Here is an 18,375-nt window from a genome sequence, read left to right on the forward strand (position 1 = left end):
CTGCTGTCAGAGCTTCCGATGGATTCCTGCCTTGTCGTGTCTTCCCCTTTTCATTCGGTTTGCAGGCACAGCTTCCTTGGGGGAAAGGGTTCCTCTGATGGCAGCTTGGTGCCCTGGAAGCTCTGGTGCCCTGCTGTTTCAGCTAGTCTCTTTCCTAGAGGGAGCGTGAGGCGGGTCAGGTGCTTCTTCGTGTTGCAGGTGTGCACTGCCTACCGAGTAGCTCCAGTTGTGCTGTGGGCCCTCCTGGGCGGTCTGGCTGGACTTCTTGTTCTGCTGAGTGCCAACCCTGCCTGCATTTCCCTTGTGTAGGGCCTGAATCCCCTGGGCACCCTCCAGAACTGGGTGCAGCTCTATGGCAGGGATCTGGACCAGGAAACTCGTATGCGCTGCAGGGCCATGGAGGACCTGCTCCGGAAGGCCATGGCAAGCAGAGGTGAGCCAGCAAGGAGGCTGTGGCAGAGCTGTTGTGTTGCCTGGTGGTGGGGAGACAGTTCCTGGTTTTCTGGCAGCCCATGAACTGCCTTGTTCTTTTGGGATGGGTTGGTGGTAGCTTGCCCTAGTCCAACAGTTGTCAGCCTTTTTCATCTCGCAGCACACTGACAAAGCACTAAAATTGCCAGGGCACACCATTAGTTTTTTGACAACTAACAAGAAACACTGTGCTGCCAGCAGGGGGCTCCCATCTCCCAGTGGCCCTACTAATAAATGATCCTCCCCCTAATTCCTGAAGCACACCTGTGAACCATTTACAGCACACCAATGTGCCACGGCACACTGGTTCAAAATCACTGCCCTGGTATTTGCTTGTTCTGGGAGTCAGGAGTAGACTGAGAGCCCTCCCTGAGCACTGGGCCACCCCAATGACTGGAATAGCCCTTTGGTCCTGCAGGGGTGTGTGGCTGGGGCTTTTTCCTTCCTCTGACCCTTGCGTTCCAGAGAGAGGTCCTGCTCCAAATGATGTCTCCTGGGCTCTGCTGTCTGCCAGACCAGGGTCTCCGCGGTCATGCTTTGGTCTTCTGCTTGTGCCTGCTACCCTTAGGAGCCAGTCACGGGACAGGAGCGCTCGGTCAGGCTGTCCTGTTTGTACCCCTCCAGGCACCAGGCCTCCGAACCCACCAGCTGAGCAGGCCAGTCAACTGTTCGATGCAGAGCTCTCAGAAGCCCACGTCTTTGGCCCTCCAAACCCTGCCCTCCCATCTCCCAGGGTCCCAAGGCAGAACAGCAGAGAAGAGCGGGGCCTTGGCAAGACCTGCAGGGGCCAGCAGGAGCTGGAGGAGGACTGTGTGGCTCCGCTGAAGCCTGTCACAAAGAGGCAGCGGCTGCTTGGCCAGAAACTGCCGCAGGATGAGGGGAGGCCGGCCCCAGCACTGACAGAGCTGGCTGCTCCAGCTGAGTACCGGGCAGCCATGCGTGGCCTGGGCAGCGCCCAGTCACGTCATCTGCCCAGTACAGCACGCCGAAGGCCGCCAGAGGGACCAGCCCTGATTCCACCCGAGGAGTACGTGGGGGATGACTGGCTGGATGATGACTTGGGGCTGAACCAGGGGCCCCGCAAGAGAACCCGCCCAGGTCAGGAAGAAGAGTCAGGGTCTGAGTCAGAAGAGAGCACAGAGCCGGAGAACGACGAGGGAATCCCCTGCCGGCCCCCCGAGGCTTCCAGGAAGAGGCGGTGGCGAAGCAGGCAAAGTCGCCTCACTCAGATTGTGGACAGGATCCCCCTGGGAAGGACCCGCGAGGCCAACGCTGTGGGGAACCCGGAGCATGTAGTTGAGGCCAGCAGCCCTGCGGGGGCAGGCGACAGCACCCGGCTCAGTGAGGGGGCCAAGAGCAGGGAGAGTCCCCCACTGCGGGTGACCCAGGTGAGTTGCTGGTGGGAGTGAGTCAGGTCTGGCTGACTTCTGGCAAAGCGAGCGAGTTCCTTGACCTCCCCAGGGGAATGGTTGTGGCACCATCCAAGGCCTCAGCAGTTTGAGGCAAGGGGCAGCCTTTCACCGCTCACTCCCCCCCTTCCGCTAGTCCCATGATCACCTGACCCAAAACAGCTCTCCTTTCTCCTGGAGGGTGGGTGGGGCTGTCGCTCACTGGCAGTACTCAAGTCCCAGATTCCCTCTCTAGACTGAACTCAGGACAACTGGTGGGAACCCTGGAGAGCGGCTGCTCAGTGCAAGGCAGCCACATGTGCCCCTCTGGAAAGGGGGCAGCTGAGCAGTTCACATGGGCCTCATCGATTTTTCTCTCCCTGCAGCTCCCTGCTCCCCCACTGCCGATTCGGGTTCGTGTTCAGGTGCAGGATAACGTCTTCCTTATTCCTGTGCCACACAGGTAAGGAGACAGGCAGTTTCCCAGGACACCCATGATGCCTGGAGAGGTGCCTACTCCCCCCACACGCAGAGGGGTCCTCAAGATCTGCCACACATCACATATTCGTCCGACTTTGACTCAGTCTTTGGCTGCTCCACGGAGGTTCCCTCCCCTTATTTATTTGTTATCAAACATATGCCCTGCCTCATTTTCAGAGACTTGAGGCAGCTCACAACATAATTCTAAAGTATAAAGTAAAATCAAAAACATTCTGATAAGAACAGCCCAAGAAGGAGGAAACCCCTTAAGCATAATCATGAAAACCACCCCAGATAAATGTCTTTGAGGGCTGCTAATGGGGGGCAGAGCCCAGTGGGCTCCCAGGGGTGCAACTTCCCAAAGGCCGAGATTGCCAGTGAGCAGCTCTGCCCACCGGTCTCCACCAGCCTCGCACCCGACCATTGCAAGGGGGCCTGATTGAGACATACAAAATTATGCAGCGAATGGATAAAGTGGATAGGGGGATGTTCTTTTCCCTCTCGTACAACACCAGAACCAGGGGACATCCCTTAAAATTGAGTTTTGGGATAGTTAGGACAGACAAAAGAAAATATTTCTTTACCCAGTGTGAAACTTGTCTGTGGAACTCTTTGCCACAGGATGTGGTGATGGCATCACACCTAGTCACCTTTAGAAACAGGATTGGACAAATTTCTGGAGGAAAAGTCCATCAGGTTACAAGCCAGATGATTTTAGAGGTAGGCTACCGCAGAATGCCAGCTGCAAGGGAGGGCACCAGAATGCAGGTGTTTTGTTGTCTTGAGTGTTCCCCGAGGCATCTGAAGGACCACTGTGAGATACAGGAGGCTGGACTAGATGGGCTTTTGGCCTGATCAGGCTGGGGTTTTCTTTCTTAAGTTCTTATTGAGGGGCGTGCACGAAGGCCACTCCCAGCTGACACTGCCTGCTTTGGTCTAGCAATATTAACCAGAGAGAGAAAACATAACACAAGCAGAACCCTGCTGGGCCTTTGATTGGATCCCCCCAGTCCAGCTGCCTCGGGAAAGCCCATAAGCAGGAGAGAAGGCAGGCTGCTCTCTTACTATGGCTCCCTTCAGTGGGTGTTCAGGGGTAGGCTGGCAGTGATGCTGGAAGCAGCAGGTAGTCTTGGAGTCAGTGGCAGAAGGGATGCTGGTCTGGCTGAGAGTTCCGTGCTGCAGACCGAGCAGTCCTGCCAAAGAGCCAGGTCCAGTCCTCATGTGGACTGAGAATCGCTGCACACGCAGGCAGGTCTGCCTCTCACAGGCTGATCTTTCCTCTGCGCTGTTGAGTGTGGCCTGGTGGGGAGTGAGTGAGATCCGCTGCAGTTGGAGGAGCTGTGGTGGGGAGGTTGAGGCTGCTGCCAGGGCCAGGCGTGGCAGTTTTTCACACGTGGAGGGGACGGGCAAGAAGCCCTCCTGCTTGAGCCTCCTTCCCCTTCTCTGCAGCAGCAGCAGCAGCAGCAGCAGCGAGGGGCACCTTGTGTCATGGCTGGCAGAGCAGGCCTCCCAGCGCTACTACCAGACCTCTGGGCTGCTGCCCCGCCTGACCCTGAAGAAGGAAGGAGCCCTCCTGGCCCCCCAGGACCTCATTGTGGATGTCTTGCAAAGTAACGAGGAGGTGAGCAGCAGGGCAGGGGAGAGGGTGGGCAGCTCTTCTCTCAAAGACCCCAACCCTTGGCTGGGGGAAGGGCAGCTGCTTTGGAGGTGGAGCCCTAGGGAAACCAGGCCCCAGTGCTTGCAGGACGCACGTGAGCGGGGCAGCTTTCTTGGAACTGCATGCACCCAGAGTAGACCTGGCTTCCCCGATCACGCCAGTTGGCATCACTTACTGCTGACCAGCAGTTGGGCTGTGCTGCTGTTGCCACTGGCTCCTAATCCTTGAGGAGCTTCTGGGGGTCTGGAGGGGGCTATGGTGAGACTTCACAGGAAGGCAGGTTAGGATCGTCCAGCAGAGGGGAAGCCTAGTGTGGGAGGCAGAATTGTGCTCTTGGCAACCCGCTTCTGAGGCCTGTTCCCTTTCCCTTCAACAGGTGTTGGCCGAGGTGCAGTCCTGGGACCTGCCGCCCCTTGTGGAGAGGTACTGCAAGGCCTGCCAGAGCCTGGCTGTGGGTGAGCTGCCTTACTGCCCTAGAGCAGCGCTCTTCCTCTGGGGTGGGCAGCCAACTTGTTACCCTGGGCAAGTGGTGTGGGGGCAGTTAGTCCTCCTGAGTGGCCTTGGTTGACTATGGGGGGGGGGGCCTTGGTCTGTGTGGGATGTGATGGCGTGGCTGAGCTTTCTCCCTCTCTTTGGGCTGCTCACTGGTTGCCTTGCCTGTGCCATAGGGAGCTGCTTCCAACTGCTACCCCATAGAGGAAGCACAGAGGGCTTCTCCTCATGGGTGTTGCTGGGGCAACCGCCCCAGTGAGCAAAGCTCTTGCTCTGGATAACATATGGCGGACTCCCTCTTTCTCCCTCTCCTGGCTGGCAGAGGAGCACTGGCTGCTCCTGAAGATGTTGGAGCACCAGGAATCGGGCCCCTTGTTCAGCGCCTCTGGTGTGGCTCTGGGCAGCCTCCAACTGACCCCGCTCCTGAGGGCACTCAAGCTGCAGACCAACATTCAGCGGCTCTCTCTCTCTGGGACCAGTCTGGGCGATGACGTGACTGAGGAACTGCTGGCCTGCATTGGCACCCTGCCCCGCCTGAAGGGGCTCGACCTCTCAGCCAACCGGCTGGGCCCTGAAGGCCTGTGCAAGCTGGCAGCAGGACCCTCTGACTCCAGTCCCTGGCAGGTACATGGGAGAGGACACCTGGCACTCCAGATGATGGAGTTGAACCGCAGTGCCTTAGAGGTACTGGGAGTGGGTGCTGCACCTGTGTTTAAAATGTGGAACCAGTACACCTCGGGAGGGGGGTGGGCACTGTGTAGCAGCACTGTGAACAGGGCTGGAGTCAAGGTGTTCTGGGAAGTGAGAGGTGATGGAGAGGCTGAGTGAAGACATTATGGACAGGCCCAAGACAAGAAAGATGGTTGGGATTCAGGGTAGGCAGCTGGTTTCGCTCAGGGCTCCCAGTCCAGTCTCCATGCCGCCTTGCACTCTCAGTTCAGTGTAACCACATCTTGCAGGAGAGGAGTGTGCCTGCATGGAGACGGACCTTAAAGACCATCTCCACCCATGTGCCTCTGTCTTGCCCCCAACCTAACTGTTCCCCCCAACCACTTGTTGTTTTCAGCACCTGGAGGAGCTGGATCTCAGCTTGAACCCCTTGGGTGACAGTAGCTGTCAGGCCCTGGCCTCCCTGGTTCAGGCTTGTCCCATCCTGAGCACCCTGAAGCTGCAGGCCTGCAACCTCACTGCTGCCTTCCTGCGGCACCACCGCCTCCTGCTGGTCTCTGCCCTGAAAGGTAAGCGGCAAAGAGTTAGGCAGCTGTGGGGGGGGGGGAGGACAACTGGTGCTTGGCCCTGGAAGATAAAATACTGCCAACGCTGGTGAAACTCCAAAAGGCCCTCCCAAAGACTAATGAAAAAATAATATTACACTAAGCATTGGTACAACGCCATTTATATTTGCTTATATATTGCTATATTATAAACAACATTTATGTTTGCTTATTTTGCATTATTTTTTCTTCTTCTGTTAGTCATGGGGAGTTATTTGCAGGGAACTGAACTCCCCACCACCACCACCCAAAAGTCGGGGCTCCGAGAGCTGTGATTCCCACAAATGGCAATTCACAGCTCTGTTTCATGCAAAAATACCGGAAATCATCCCTCCTGGGAATGGAGATGAGGGCTCTTGATCAGGGCTAAGCAGCTATATTCTGAGGGTTGGGAATCATACAGGGAAATGCGTTGCTGCTGCTGCCCCACTTCATTCAAGATTCCTCTCGGAGCCAAGCCACACAAACCACTTTGCCTGCTGGACGTGTGCTGAAGGGGCTTGTGCCTGCTTTGCCAGGCTCCATCAGCACTGCAGCCCTGCCTGTGCCCTGCCTCTGTTCACTCTCAGCAGCTTTGCAATGGCCTGATGGGGAAACCGTGAAACACACACACTGCTGTCTCCACCCAGCTGGTGGTGAATTGAGAGCCTTGATTGCTCAGTGAGAAAAAATCGGGAGGGGGGTTGCCCAGGTTCAGTTGCTTACTGACTGCCTGTGCCCACCCCCAGGCAGGAAGCCTTGTGAGGCAACGCCCTTTCCCCACCTTCTCTTAGTGGTGGGTTCTTCCTGGCTGGATGCAGCCCTGTGAATTTCTGTTTCTGCCTGGTTTGGCTCGTGTCCTCTCCCTCCACCACCACTGGTGAGTGACTGACTGGCTGTTTTCTCTCAGGAGCTGTGCACCTCAAGAGGCTTGTGGTGTCCCACAATGCACTGGGCTCCTCAGGCCTTGAACTGCTTCTCAAGAGCCTGCCCTGCAAGAATCTCACCCACCTGGAGATTAGCTCCGTAGAGGCAAGGCCAAGGAACCAGCACCCTCTGCAGGAAGCAGTGGCCAGTTACCTAGCACAGGTATGGGGGAGGGGTGTGAATGTGGGAAACTGGCTGGATGCTTGCTTAATTTGGGGCGCCGGCCCTGTTGTCCTGCTCTGAGGCGGGAGGGAAAGCCTATATTTGCAAGTGTGCCAAAGAATGACAGGAGAGAGCTGCTTTTCATACGCGTCAGCAGTAGGGATAATAATGAGCAGTAGCAGAGCTGTTGGACATGCAAAGAATTTCCTGTTTTCCTGGGATGCCCAGGGTGGCCATCTCCTGCGGATGGGGAGGGGCTGAGTGGCTCACCTCACCCAGTTCATAGAAGAGGTGAGATGTGAACCAAGTCAGCCGTGTGTCTCTTAGTCACCACATTTGACCCTACCTCAGTAAGGTGAACAATTCTTGAAGAAGGTGCTGCTCCTCTCCCATTCACTCAATCCTGAATCCAGGTGTTTTTCCGGGCAGGAAGGCTGTGCTCTCACTCACCTGACTTTCTCGGGGAATCACCTGAACGATGCTGCTGCTGCAGAGCTGGCCAGGTAGGAGCCTGGGTGGTGGGCAGAAGCCTGCAGGCAAATGATGTGGAATTGCCTGTTTGGAATGTTGTGCACTGCCTGACCTTTCTGTTTCCAGATGTTAATCAAACTGAAAGGGCTAACCTCTTCCCCATGGAAGCAAAAGTGCCTGAAGTAGCCCTCCCTCTGCAAAGTGCGTGGAAGGCATCACCTGTCCCAGAACAGCCTCCTCTGGAGGAGGCACATCACCCTTGGTCCTAAATCCCACTCCTTCAGCCCTTCCCCATGTGACTGGTCTTTCAAGCCCCTCATCAGAGACGTAGTGCTCCCTGCGCTTGCTCTTCCGCCTCCTCTCTCCAGTGTCAGTCATACCGGCAGATTCTCCACCCAGGGTCCCTCCTGAACCTCATAGAGGATCACAGACCAGACAGTAACCGTTAGCTGCAGTAACAGGTGAAAAACTGAGTCAAAACAGTTGTGTGTTGTGAGCCTCTGCCTTGTTGGAGCTTCCAAAGACACCTGAAGGACAGCTGTTGCATTCAGAAACCCAGAATTGGCATTGGTTTGCATCAGCTAGGCAGTTCGTGTGGGCAGAATGTGACCAGGTCTATCCATGAACCTCCCCTGTGCAATTTGGGTCTGCTGTGGGAATGATCTGTGTGGTTATGAGGGTCACTACTTGTGAATGCAGCATTTTAAATAGAGAGAGGGCTATATAAGCATCTGTTGTTTCCTGGTTTGGGGTAACTCAAGTCAAATGTCCTAAGAAATGCCTGTCTGCATCAAGTTCTTTCGAGACTGAAGGTTGCCAACACGCACATCAAGTTCTTTGCTTTCAGGTAGGAGGCTGCTCCCCTGCACTGCTAATGGGGTGTCTGTCTCCTATAAGTACATTGCCCCCTGCTCAAATATATCCTCTCTGCAGGTGCTTGCCTGTTTGCCTCTCGTTAGTCTCACTGGACTTGTCAGCAAACCCTGAAATCAGCATCGTCGGCCTCCGGACATTGCTCCTGGCCCTTGAGGAGAGGAACAGCGGCCTCCAGTTCCTCAACTTAGCTGGTGAGTCCAGGAGTCTCTTTTTGCCTTTCTGGGGGCAGACCAAGCCCCTCTGCAGCAGGACGGGAAGGCCGCAGCATTGAATGTCGCTTGCCGTTGGCAAGAGCTACAATGGTAGTGCTTAGCGCTCCTTGAGTCTATTGGTACTCCCCGCCTCCAAGGTAATAAAAAGGAAGCAGTAGGGTGCGTTTGCCTTCTGTGGGTACCCCCCCACCCCCTCAAGAGAACTCTTCCCAGAAAATCCTTGGCAAAGGCACTGGGGGAGGAGGCTTTTCCAGGACCTTGTTTTGCTCCCTCGTTCCCTGTAGCAATGCGTATTGCAGCATCTAGACAATTGATCTTCTGCTCTGCTTTCTGGGGTTAGGGGTGTGGAAGGGTTGCACCTCTGGTCTAACCCTAGGCTAGACCACTTCCCTAGGAGTACCTAGCTTAAGTCTCTGCTTGAAGCAGGAAAACCCTCTCTAGCCCATCTCCAGAAGATGCATCACCCTCTGCTATCCCTTTCCCAAAGCCTGCATATGGTTTCCATCAGTTGGGGGTACAGGTTGTCTCATTATTTGCGAGGGTTCTGTTCTCACAGCTCATAGATGGCAAAAATTGCACTAAAGCAAACCATTTGAAAAACAATGTCCTTTTGCTGGGTGATATAAAAACAGCCTTGCTGACCTTTGTGATTCTAAGATAGTCATTAAGAAATCCATCAATCGTATACTCTCCAGGAGCTTAGAAAGGCTTCACTCAGAGTGCTCCCTTCACCCAGAGCAGCGATTATCTTTCTTTCATATGAGCAGGGGGAAGGGAGAAGTTGCTTGCCTAAGTGCCTGGAGAGAGAATCAATGATGGATTGTCAGCTGGCTGCCCTCACTCTTGTTAACTATTAATAACTGTTTTCCTTTAATTTAAAGGGCACTTCTCATCACTTTGAGATAGAAAAATCTGGATAATTAGGTTATACCCGTAATCCCTTGCATGACTGTCTCTAAAATAGTAAGAAAAGCAGTTTTTAAAATGATTTTAAAGGGATGTATTTTCCCCTTCTCCAGGGATCAGCTTTCCTTCTTAGGTGCAGTAGCCATTCGTGTTGAGTCAAATCCATGTATAAAAATATGTGTATAACAAGGTTGGACCTGTAATATAAGCAGCACCATTTCTGCTCACTTGCTGTGTTCCTTTTTGCTGAGGAAACTGCTTCTATTCCAAAATCTTCCAGGGGGATGAAGTTAGTGAGCAGAAGACCCACTGGCAGGTGCTTCTACAGCCTGCCTTGCCAGAGGGCGCTGCAGTCCTACCTCTATGCGCATCTCGGCAGGGGAGCCTCAGCTCTGAGCTTGACCTGCCATCTTTCTTCCTAGGCTGCTCAGTGAGAGGCCCCCTGGAGCACAGCACTTGGACTAAGCTCTCCTCCAGCGTGCATCAGCTGTGGCTCTGCAGTCACCACCTAAGCAGCAGTGACCAGCGTGATGTTGTGGGACTGTGGCACAGCCCTGCAGGCTCCTCCTTCCACTCAGTCACTCGGCATCACAAGCTGTTCTGCCAGTGCCTATAACAAGGCTAGTCTTGCTTGTACCCCAAGGTCCATGACATTCCCAAAATAGTGGCTCCAGCAGGCTCTGCAGCCAGGCCTTGACCTGCCATCTCTCAACTGAGGATCAGCTGGTGGGCGGGGCATATAATGCCAGTATCCCTGAGGTGCCCAAGGCTGAGGGTTGCCCTGGAAAGCAAGAGGCTGGGGGTAAGTATGAAGATGAGCTGTTTGGGCCAAAAGGTGCTGCAGCCACAGAACCAGCCTGTCTCCTGCAGCCAACAGGGAGGGTGGGAGAAAACGAAGGCTTCAGGTCATCCTCCTACACGTTCACTCTTTCCAATATTTATTGACTACCGTCTCTTTTTGTTACACAAGGCTATTGTGTTGCATGTTTTCCAATTGCTGCTAATCAAATAAAAAGTAAACAAAGCAGTGGTGCTGCAGAAGGTGAACAGGGCTGAGCTTGTGGCTTCTTTTAGCTAAAAGCTGGTGGTAACAACCAGCAGAGCACAAGCCTCAGCTACTGTGCTGAGAAATCAGGGAGGGATGGGGGGTAGGAATAAGCTCTACTGCAGGCCAGAAGCATCATAGAAAGGATTTTATTTGCCTTTGAAGGGGTAGAATCTGCCTCTGAGGCAAAAGCAAGACCCAAATAAATACCAGCCTCACTCAGGCAAGCAACTGTCACACACCTGTTCCTTCAGGGCTCCAGCAGGTAAGACCTCTGGGGGGAGGCAATTGGGAAGTAGTGCACCGATAAACACAATGGACAATACAAGGAAGGACTTGGTAGAACAGGTCCAGGCATCACAGAAGAACCTTCCTCCTTTCTCACAGAGGAAGGCCAGCATGCATGTGTTCTGAGGGACAACCTGCACATGTGCCTCATGTTATTCACTGGTGGGGGGAGGCGGAAGCAGCAGCTCAGGGGTTGCTCCAGCAGAACAGTGGCCCAGCGCTGTCTTCAGGAATGCAAGAAGCGGTTGAAGGCATTGTATGCTGACTCCAGATCAAAGAGCATCTGCCGCACCTGAGAATCATCCAGCTCATCGGATGCAGACATCCCACTCAACGTCTGTAGCCTGGACCATGAAGGACCTGAGAATCAGCAAGCTCCAAGGGGCAGAAGACCCTAGCCCCTTCCCTCCCCTGCTTCCTCCAGGCATCTCCTGCCAGGGGCTTAGTGAAGTTGCCCCCACTGGACCAGAAAGCGCCTCTGGGCAGGGTGCAGCTGGAAGGGGAGGACCCAAGATAAAAAAGCCCCCAGTCCACACACCATCCAGCCATTCATGAAGCTTCTGCTGCAAGAGGCCTAGCCCATCTCACCCATCTAAATGCTCCTGGAAGGGTTCCTCTTACCCCAAAAGGGACACTCACCACTGATTCACCTTCTGCCGTCCCTCAAAGTCTGGGGGGAGATGGCTCATGCGGTTCATGGTCTCCATCAATTCCCGGAGGTCAGGCTGGATCTGAGGAGGATACCAGAAAGCTCAAGACCTCCCTGGCTAGGCTCTCCCACCACGCACTGCCAGATACAGCTGCAATAACTGGTTTCAAGTAGGGTGGAGAAAATAAAAGGTTGATTTTTTTGAAAATTACATCAGATGTTGATTTAAATTTCCAGTTACAGTAAGAGTTTCTGTGAAAAAAGCCTGGCTTAAAATGCAAACTTAAAAGCAGAATCGCATATTGTCTACAAAGGGCTGCAAATCCCCAACTGCCCTTTTGAACCGAACTGGGGGTGCCAGATGATGTAGGATTTAATGTAGAGAATTGATTCCAAAACAGGACTCTTTCAGATAGTGGTAGTTTGCTGAAATATCCAGTAAAATTTCTTAATTGATCCTTGTTTAAATATTTTTTGCTGTAGCAATAAAGGAATAAATTCTCACCTCATGACTGTCTAATTTGGACAAGACACGGAATGACATTTTTGGACACCCTCTTATTTCCCACACAACTGTCACCTTCTCAGGGTAAAATTTATTCTGGTGTACCACTCAATTCCTGTTTGCTTTGGAAAATACTCTTGGGACACCATTTCATCCAGAACACAAATAGCACCTGCCCATAGCCTGCAGGGCCTGCCTGGGGCTCCACTGCTCACCTCATCCATGGCGCGGATTTCCAAGCGAAGCTTGTCCATCACAGTGATAAAGAGCTGAAAGGAGGAAGAAGAGGGCTCCTTCAGTTCAGGCAGGGCAAAGAGGGTAGGGGGGCATCAGAGAGGAAGCCCAGCACAGACCATTTCCCTCCTGCCTACCGAGACAATGTCCGCAATGCAGCGGTTTAGATTGCCCTTGTCATCCTTGATGGTGATTGGCCGGTCTTCCTTAATCCTCTCCATGGCCAGTGGGCAGTCGAGCTATAGGAGAGACCACATGACACTAAGAGGACTGGAAACTTGTGTGGAGATGCCCAAAGCTGCTGCCAGAGTTCCATTTTAGTCCCTCTCCACTATATCTGGTTTGGTGGACTTGAGGGCCCGCCCCCCAAAGGCCCCTCGTCCAGGAACTCTACATATCTACTGTATGTAGGAGACTGTATCAAGAGAAATCAGGGTGGCACGACTGGCGTTCTGCTTTCCCACAGGAGGACATTCTTCTGGAGAAGTGGAAGGTCCATGTGGCTCTCAGAAATGTGTTGCTTATTGAATTGGAATGACACAGTACAGTTGGCCTGCATTATCTGTGGTGGTTCTGCTTCTGGAACCCCCCCATGGATACTGAAATCGGTGGATGTTGGAATCTGTGGATTTCAGTAGCTGTTGAGTCTCCAAGAGTGACTGGGGTAGTGCTGCAGTCACCTCTGGAGGCTTTCTAAAGTCCACAGAGGTCGCAGGCATCTGCCCGGAGTATTTTAAAGGAATTTCTGGTTTGGGGCAAAAAGGGTGCAGGTTGGCCCTTCCCCACAGTTTCAGAACCTGCAGATGAAGAGATCTACGGGTTCCAAATTCATGGATAACATGGGCCCTAAATCCAGCACCTAGATTTCAAGATCATGCTAGAGAGCCTAGAAGAGGGGGAGGTGGATTGGAGTGGCTGGGGGCCAGAAGTCTCTTCCCTCAAGATGGTCTCAGGCCTTCCTTCCTGGTCCAGGAACTGGATGGGCAGACAAGAAAGTGGTGACAGCAAAGGAAGCTCTCGGTCCAGTTAGGGACAGAACTGTAAGAGGACAGGGAGGTGGGAACTCCAGGGGACATCCCAGTAATTTTCAAGGGCTTGGAGCCTTGGTTGAACCCAGGAATGAGGTTGGATAAGGCAGCAGAAGCCCACGTAGGGTGGTCAAGCGGGGAACCAACAACCCAGTTATTTGACAGATGGGAGTCTTCTCACAAACACTGCACAGCTCAAGCAGACTCCCCTTCATCTCCCCACACATACACTCACCACTACTGCTCACCCTAAACTTGCGGCAAAAGTCATCGATCGAGTTGATCTCCAAGCCCTGCACTTGCTTGAAAGCAGCCTTGTACTGGACCAGGAGGCGGGAGCAGGCAGCTGTGTACCTGAGGAAGGCAAGGTGCCAGGTAAGAAAGGTTTGCCAGAGCTAGAGGGTGCAAAGGCTACCAGGCCCAAACACATCCAGGAGAAGGAGGCTTAGCATGAACTCCACACACATCTTCTTCTGTGACTCCCTGCCTTCCCCCCTGCCTTCTTAGGATGCTGCAGCTGCACTAGGCAGTCAGAACTGGGGGCTGCCAGAACCAAGAGGCCCAGGATGGGCTGGGTTGGAGTAACTCGGCCCTCAAGGACAAGGATCAAACAACTGCCAATGCTGGTCTGCTTCTAACAGGGGCCAGTCAAGAACTGCAAGGAAAGAGGCTCCCTTCCGGTCTGGTCTTCAGACATTCATTTAATCAACTAGAGGGCTTCAACCTGGGGTTTCAGAAAGTCCATGAACCAGGTGCAAATTCTGTATGTATGCGTTTATGTCCATTTTTCTAGGGAGGAGGTTGATAGCTTTCATCAGATTCTGAAGGGTCTGTGACCAAACAAGGTTAAGAACCACCGTTAAACATTTATACAGGTCCAGCCTTGTTATACACGGATTTGACTCAACACGAATGGCCCCTGCAAATGAGAAAGAATGTGCTGATCCCTGGAGAAGGGGGAAAATGCTTTTCTTACTGTTGTAGAGATTTTTATCTAAACATGATGAGAAGGGCCCTTTAAATGAAAGAACAGTCCTTTACATTAAGTCAGAGAGAGGGCAGCCAGCTGACAATCCATCAATCATTCTCTCTCCAAGGGACCCCCTCCCTTCCCCCTGAACACATGAAAGAAAATTCTAAGTGCTTGGAGAGAGACTGATTGTTGGATTGTCACAAAGGACAGCAAGGCTGTTTTTAAATCACCTGAGCAAAGGCACTTTGTTTTTTTTAAATTGATTGGGAACCCAGACTCAATGAGATTCAAGGTGTATTCCGCTCCTTGCTGTTTTGTGCATTCAGGGCAGAACTCTCAACCAGGACTCAGGAGAAAACAAGAACACAACAAATACATCTACAAAGCCAGAAGCAACCAACAGAAATTACAACAAAAGACAAAGGCAAACAGCAAAGGAATCACTAACTATGCAAAACAACAAGTTATACAAAGCCTGTGAAGTCTGATTAAAAAGCATATAAAGAGGGCATCATACTTCTGGGGGAAAGGAGTTCCACCAGGGAGGAGCCTTCACTGAGAAGGCCCTCTCAAGAGCGAATCCTCTCTGGAACCATGAGGGCAGCAGAATGCACAAAACAGCCTCCTGGAAAGGTCTTAGTGGGTGGCAGTTCCACTGGGTAGGAGGAAGCAGTCCTACAGATACCCTAGCCCTAAGCCCTTTAAGGCTTTCAAGGCCATGACCAGCACTTTGCATTGGGCTGAGAAACAAGCTGGAACAGCCAGAACAATACAGGAGTAACTTGATTGTAAAGCTTGGCCCCCATCAAATCCCCACCTGGCAGTATTTTGTACCAGCTGATGTTTCAGAACAGACCTCAAACGGCGTTAAAGTTGTCTAACCAAGAAGTCACCAAGGCAGGGCTCACTGTAGCTAGGGCTACTGGAGGCAGAAATAGACACAGCTGCTTCACCAGCAGAAGCAAATGCTCTGCAGGCCGCAGTTGTCACTTGGACGTCCAAGGACAATGCTATGTCCGGCAATGCTCCAAAGCCAAAAAATCCTCCCCAGCAGCTCTTATTAGCCAGGAAGGGCTGGAGTGCGAATGCCAATCACCAGGTGCGAAAGCATCCAGAATCAACCAGCACCCAGGCCCCTCCCCAAGGCTAGTTATTTTGCCTGAAAGGGCTGAGCTAACTGGCCGCAGGGGACCACCGAGGCATTCACCATCATCTCCCACAGGCCAAGGTGCAACAGGTCCCTCACCCTTTGGAACAGATCTGAGTGGTGGCTCTCTATGGACCCAGTAGTGGTGGAGGAGACGTAAACATTCTTTGCTACCTTGATCACCTTGGGGCTGGCCTGTTGGGGTTCTGAGCTATGCATGGTCAGGTTTGGTATTCACTCTTCTCCACCGCCCAACTGTGTCATTGCCTGAAACTCCACAGACAACCCTGGAGCCTTCCTGGCTCTTCACATGACAAGAGAACACTTAGGAGTGACTGTGTCAATAGCCCTGAACGTTCCCCAACTCTTCAGGCCAACCAGGGCTTCAGCAGGATCTGCAGCCCTGCTGGCAGGAAACTCCGCCAGAGCTAGTGGTGAACCAGTTGAATCTCAAGCCCCCGAAACGGACCCTCCTACCAGCCTTCTCCCACTCCCTATGGAGATCAGGAGCCATAAGAACTCTAAACCCTGCCAGGCAGTGCTCTAACCATGACAAAGGAGCACCATTAATCCCCTCCACTACCAGATCACAGTCTTCCTACCCAGCAGAACATACAAAGTTCAGAGTGTGCTCTACAGCCTGTGACTGCAACAGCCTCCCAGAATTGTTCCTGAGTAGGTACAACGCAAGAAGCCTGAGCAGCACCACACTAAAGACTGCCCAAGCCAGCAGACTGGCAGAATGCCAAATAAAATCACAGGCCTTCCTGTAGCCCCCAGCTCCAACACTTGGGACCAGAAGACTGCCCGACAGGGCAACAGGCTGTTATGATCCTCCCCTCCCCAGCCCATTGCTGACAAGGACCTGTGATTTAGCTGTCAAGGCTAGGAGAGCTCCATGAGCCCATCACCTTACGGAGCATTTGCTGTGCACTCAGCAAGTGGGGTAAGTACAATACAGACTCCCACCCCAACAAGTCTCTCTGGCTTCTGGCCTTCGCTAGCTGCCCCCCCCTTCTGTCAAACACCTGAGAGAGAAAAGCCTGAAGGCAGGGCTATTCCGCTCTCCAAGTGCTGCTACTCACTCATTGGGGGTGACGCAGTCCTTGATGTAGGCCTTCTCAAGAGCTTGCATGGTCTTCACCACAGCAAACAGTTCGGCCATGTTGTCGTACCTGAAAGCAAGTTGAGGAACCCCATCAAGAAGCTTCACTTGCACCCCCACAAGTCTGCCTGAGCTACAAGGATCCAGGAAGTGGCAGGAATTATTCCGCAGGGCCTGCCACACACTCCGCCTCACAGGCACAGACCTGGCACTGGGTCAGCATTCAGCAACTCAAGAACCCCCCAGTCCTTTTCCAGAGCCCCACTGAGGACTCCTTCCAGAAGTCCCCCCTCCCCCGTTTCCACCTGCTCATCCAGAGCCGCTGGACTCCCCTTTCCGGCCCCCAGAGGCCACTGGGAGGACTCACTTCTCTCGCTCCCGGGCGTTCTTGTACAGCTTCACCTCCTGCAGGGACGAGAACAAGAGTTGCAGCCGCCGCAGAGAGCAGGCCGGGGGTTCAGGGAGGCCTGGCAAAGCCCTCCTGAGGGTGGCACAGGCAGCCCGCCCCCCACAGCACCCGGGCCACCCCACAGCTCTGGGCACAGCTCTGGGCATGGTCCGCCTCCCGCCTTCAGGCTCCGCACGCCCCGGAAGGAGCTGCAGGCCACGAAGTGCAAAGGAACGGTGCTGGTGCTACTTTCCTCGTACAGCTCCGGCTTGTTCCCTGGGGCTGGAAACAGGAGAGAGAGAGGCCGTGAGCAGCAGGCCCCCAGCAGGGGCCAGCCACCTCCAGCGCTGTGCTGCGGTGGCGCAGCCGGCCTGGTGGGCAAGCGGCCCCCTTCAGAGCCACTCCCGGCGGGGCAGGACGGCGCCGCGCGGCTCTCTCCCTCCTAGGTGCCTGCCCGCCCCGCGAGGGAGCGCTTGCCCCGCCACTGCCGTGCTTTGCTCCCGGAGGCCACGCGCACCGGAACGAGGCCCCTCGAAGGGAGCCTGGGGGGCCGCCCCGCCCGCCTCACCTGCCATCCCCGGAGCCGCCGGGAGTCCGTGGAACATGCTCGCCGCAGGGGGATCCCGCCGCGCAGGGCCTGCAAGAGACGGTACACCGCGAAGTCCCGACCCGCTCCCAGCCCCGCCTGCCCCCCGCCCCCGGCCTCAGTGGCGGAGCCTGCGCTGCGGGCCGGTCAGGCTCCTCCCGCCGCTGCCGCCTTCCGGCCAGGCGGGGCCTCCGCGAGCGCAGCCGGGACAGCCCGTTCGAGGCCCCCGCAGGAGGCGGAGGCGGAGGCGCCGCAGCCGCGGCTGAGTCGGCAGCTCGTCACCCCGCCCGAGGGCTCCAGGATCCGCAGGGCGAGCAGCCTCACCGCTCAGCCGTCCTCCTCGCGCCCTCCGCTGCGACGTCCGGCCGGAGACGGGCCGCTCTAGGAGAAGCGAAGGCTCCGCCCCGGAAGTCCCGCCCGCCGCAGGCCGGAAGTGCCCGGCCGCTCTCCCCTCGCGCCGCCCCGCCCCGCCCCTTCGCTCGCCCCCCGGGTCCTCACAGCGGCCTGCGCGGCGGGGGGTCTCCGGGGCTCCGCCTGGCGGCCTGCTGCGAGTTGAGGCAAACTTTGGGCTCCGGGACCCACTTCGGGAGTGTCCAGGACCGCCGGAAGTGACGTCATGGCTGGAGGCGGCCTCGCCCAGCGCAGTAACAGAATTACAAGTAATTGCGGGAAAGGGACCGGCAGCCGAGGCACGTCTGCCTACTCGCGAGTAAACGCGACGTGTGGCTCGCCTCCTTCCTGGGGGCCTTGGGGGCTGCTTTCGTTGGATCAGGACCATTCCGGCGCCACTGAATTCCTCCCAGCCTGCCCTTTCCGACGGACTGTGGGAGTTCGCCTGCTCGCGAGTAAACGTGCTGTGGCTCAGTCCCGTTTTCCAAAGGGCTCAATGCACGTTTGGTGCCTGGTTTCTTGGCCGCGAGGCTTGATGGGAAGGAGGTGCTGCACTCCAGCTGTTGGCGTCGCCTTCTGCTCGAAACTCCGCACCCGACAGTAGGCGGCAGGGCTTCGAACGGGGGCTTCGCAACACCCGCCTCTGCCCACCTGAGGGGTGGGGGCAGCCTGGAGGCAGCAGCAGTAAAGCACAAGCACCAATCGCCCCACCTCCACTTCCACCACTGCAGGGAGCCCTCCT

At 54.9% G+C, this 18,375-nt stretch overlaps 2 protein-coding genes across 2 annotated transcripts in view; one reads left to right on the forward strand and one right to left on the reverse strand.

Annotated features, from left to right (window-relative positions):
* The window catches only part of TONSL (tonsoku like, DNA repair protein), a 32,105-nt gene extending 20,343 nt beyond the window's left edge, over window positions 1–11,762 (forward strand). Inside the window, exons 16-26 of the mRNA XM_066623950.1 lie at window positions 310–433; window positions 1,096–1,859; window positions 2,246–2,322; window positions 3,789–3,960; window positions 4,373–4,451; window positions 4,811–5,112; window positions 5,555–5,726; window positions 6,652–6,830; window positions 7,260–7,333; window positions 8,235–8,368; window positions 9,718–11,762. Coding sequence (XP_066480047.1) covers window positions 310–433; window positions 1,096–1,859; window positions 2,246–2,322; window positions 3,789–3,960; window positions 4,373–4,451; window positions 4,811–5,112; window positions 5,555–5,726; window positions 6,652–6,830; window positions 7,260–7,333; window positions 8,235–8,368; window positions 9,718–9,911 — 2,271 coding nt within the window. The 3' untranslated portion in view covers window positions 9,912–11,762. The remainder of the gene's footprint in view (window positions 1–309; window positions 434–1,095; window positions 1,860–2,245; window positions 2,323–3,788; window positions 3,961–4,372; window positions 4,452–4,810; window positions 5,113–5,554; window positions 5,727–6,651; window positions 6,831–7,259; window positions 7,334–8,234; window positions 8,369–9,717) is intronic.
* VPS28 (VPS28 subunit of ESCRT-I) lies at window positions 10,474–17,660 on the reverse strand. Its single transcript, XM_066623949.1, has 10 exons — window positions 17,568–17,660; window positions 17,226–17,294; window positions 16,909–16,939; window positions 16,637–16,672; window positions 16,250–16,339; window positions 13,293–13,398; window positions 12,154–12,255; window positions 11,998–12,051; window positions 11,268–11,359; window positions 10,474–10,972 (listed from the first exon to the last, which is right to left on the reverse strand). The coding sequence occupies exons 2-10, from the start codon at window positions 17,260–17,262 to the stop codon at window positions 10,855–10,857; spliced, it is 666 nt and encodes a 221-aa protein (XP_066480046.1). The 5' UTR covers window positions 17,263–17,294; window positions 17,568–17,660; the 3' UTR covers window positions 10,474–10,854.
* Between the last annotated feature and the right edge of the window lie 715 nt (window positions 17,661–18,375).

Source organism: Tiliqua scincoides, chromosome 4, assembly GCF_035046505.1.
Source record: "Tiliqua scincoides isolate rTilSci1 chromosome 4, rTilSci1.hap2, whole genome shotgun sequence".
Classification (NCBI taxonomy): domain Eukaryota; kingdom Metazoa; phylum Chordata; class Lepidosauria; order Squamata; family Scincidae; genus Tiliqua; species Tiliqua scincoides.

Excerpts from the sequence above, each read along its gene's own strand:
- VPS28 (XM_066623949.1), bottom strand. The coding sequence starts at position 17,262 with ATGTTCCACGGACTCCCGGCGGCTCCGGGGATGGCAG. Across the intron at positions 12,052-12,153 it reads GCATTGCGGACATTGTCTCG|CTCTTTATCACTGTGATGGA; the intron begins GTAGGCAGGAGG and ends TCCTCCTTTCAG. Across the intron at positions 10,973-11,267 it reads CGGCAGAAGGTGAATCAGTG|GCTACAGACGTTGAGTGGGA; the intron begins GTGAGTGTCCCT and ends TTCATGGTCCAG.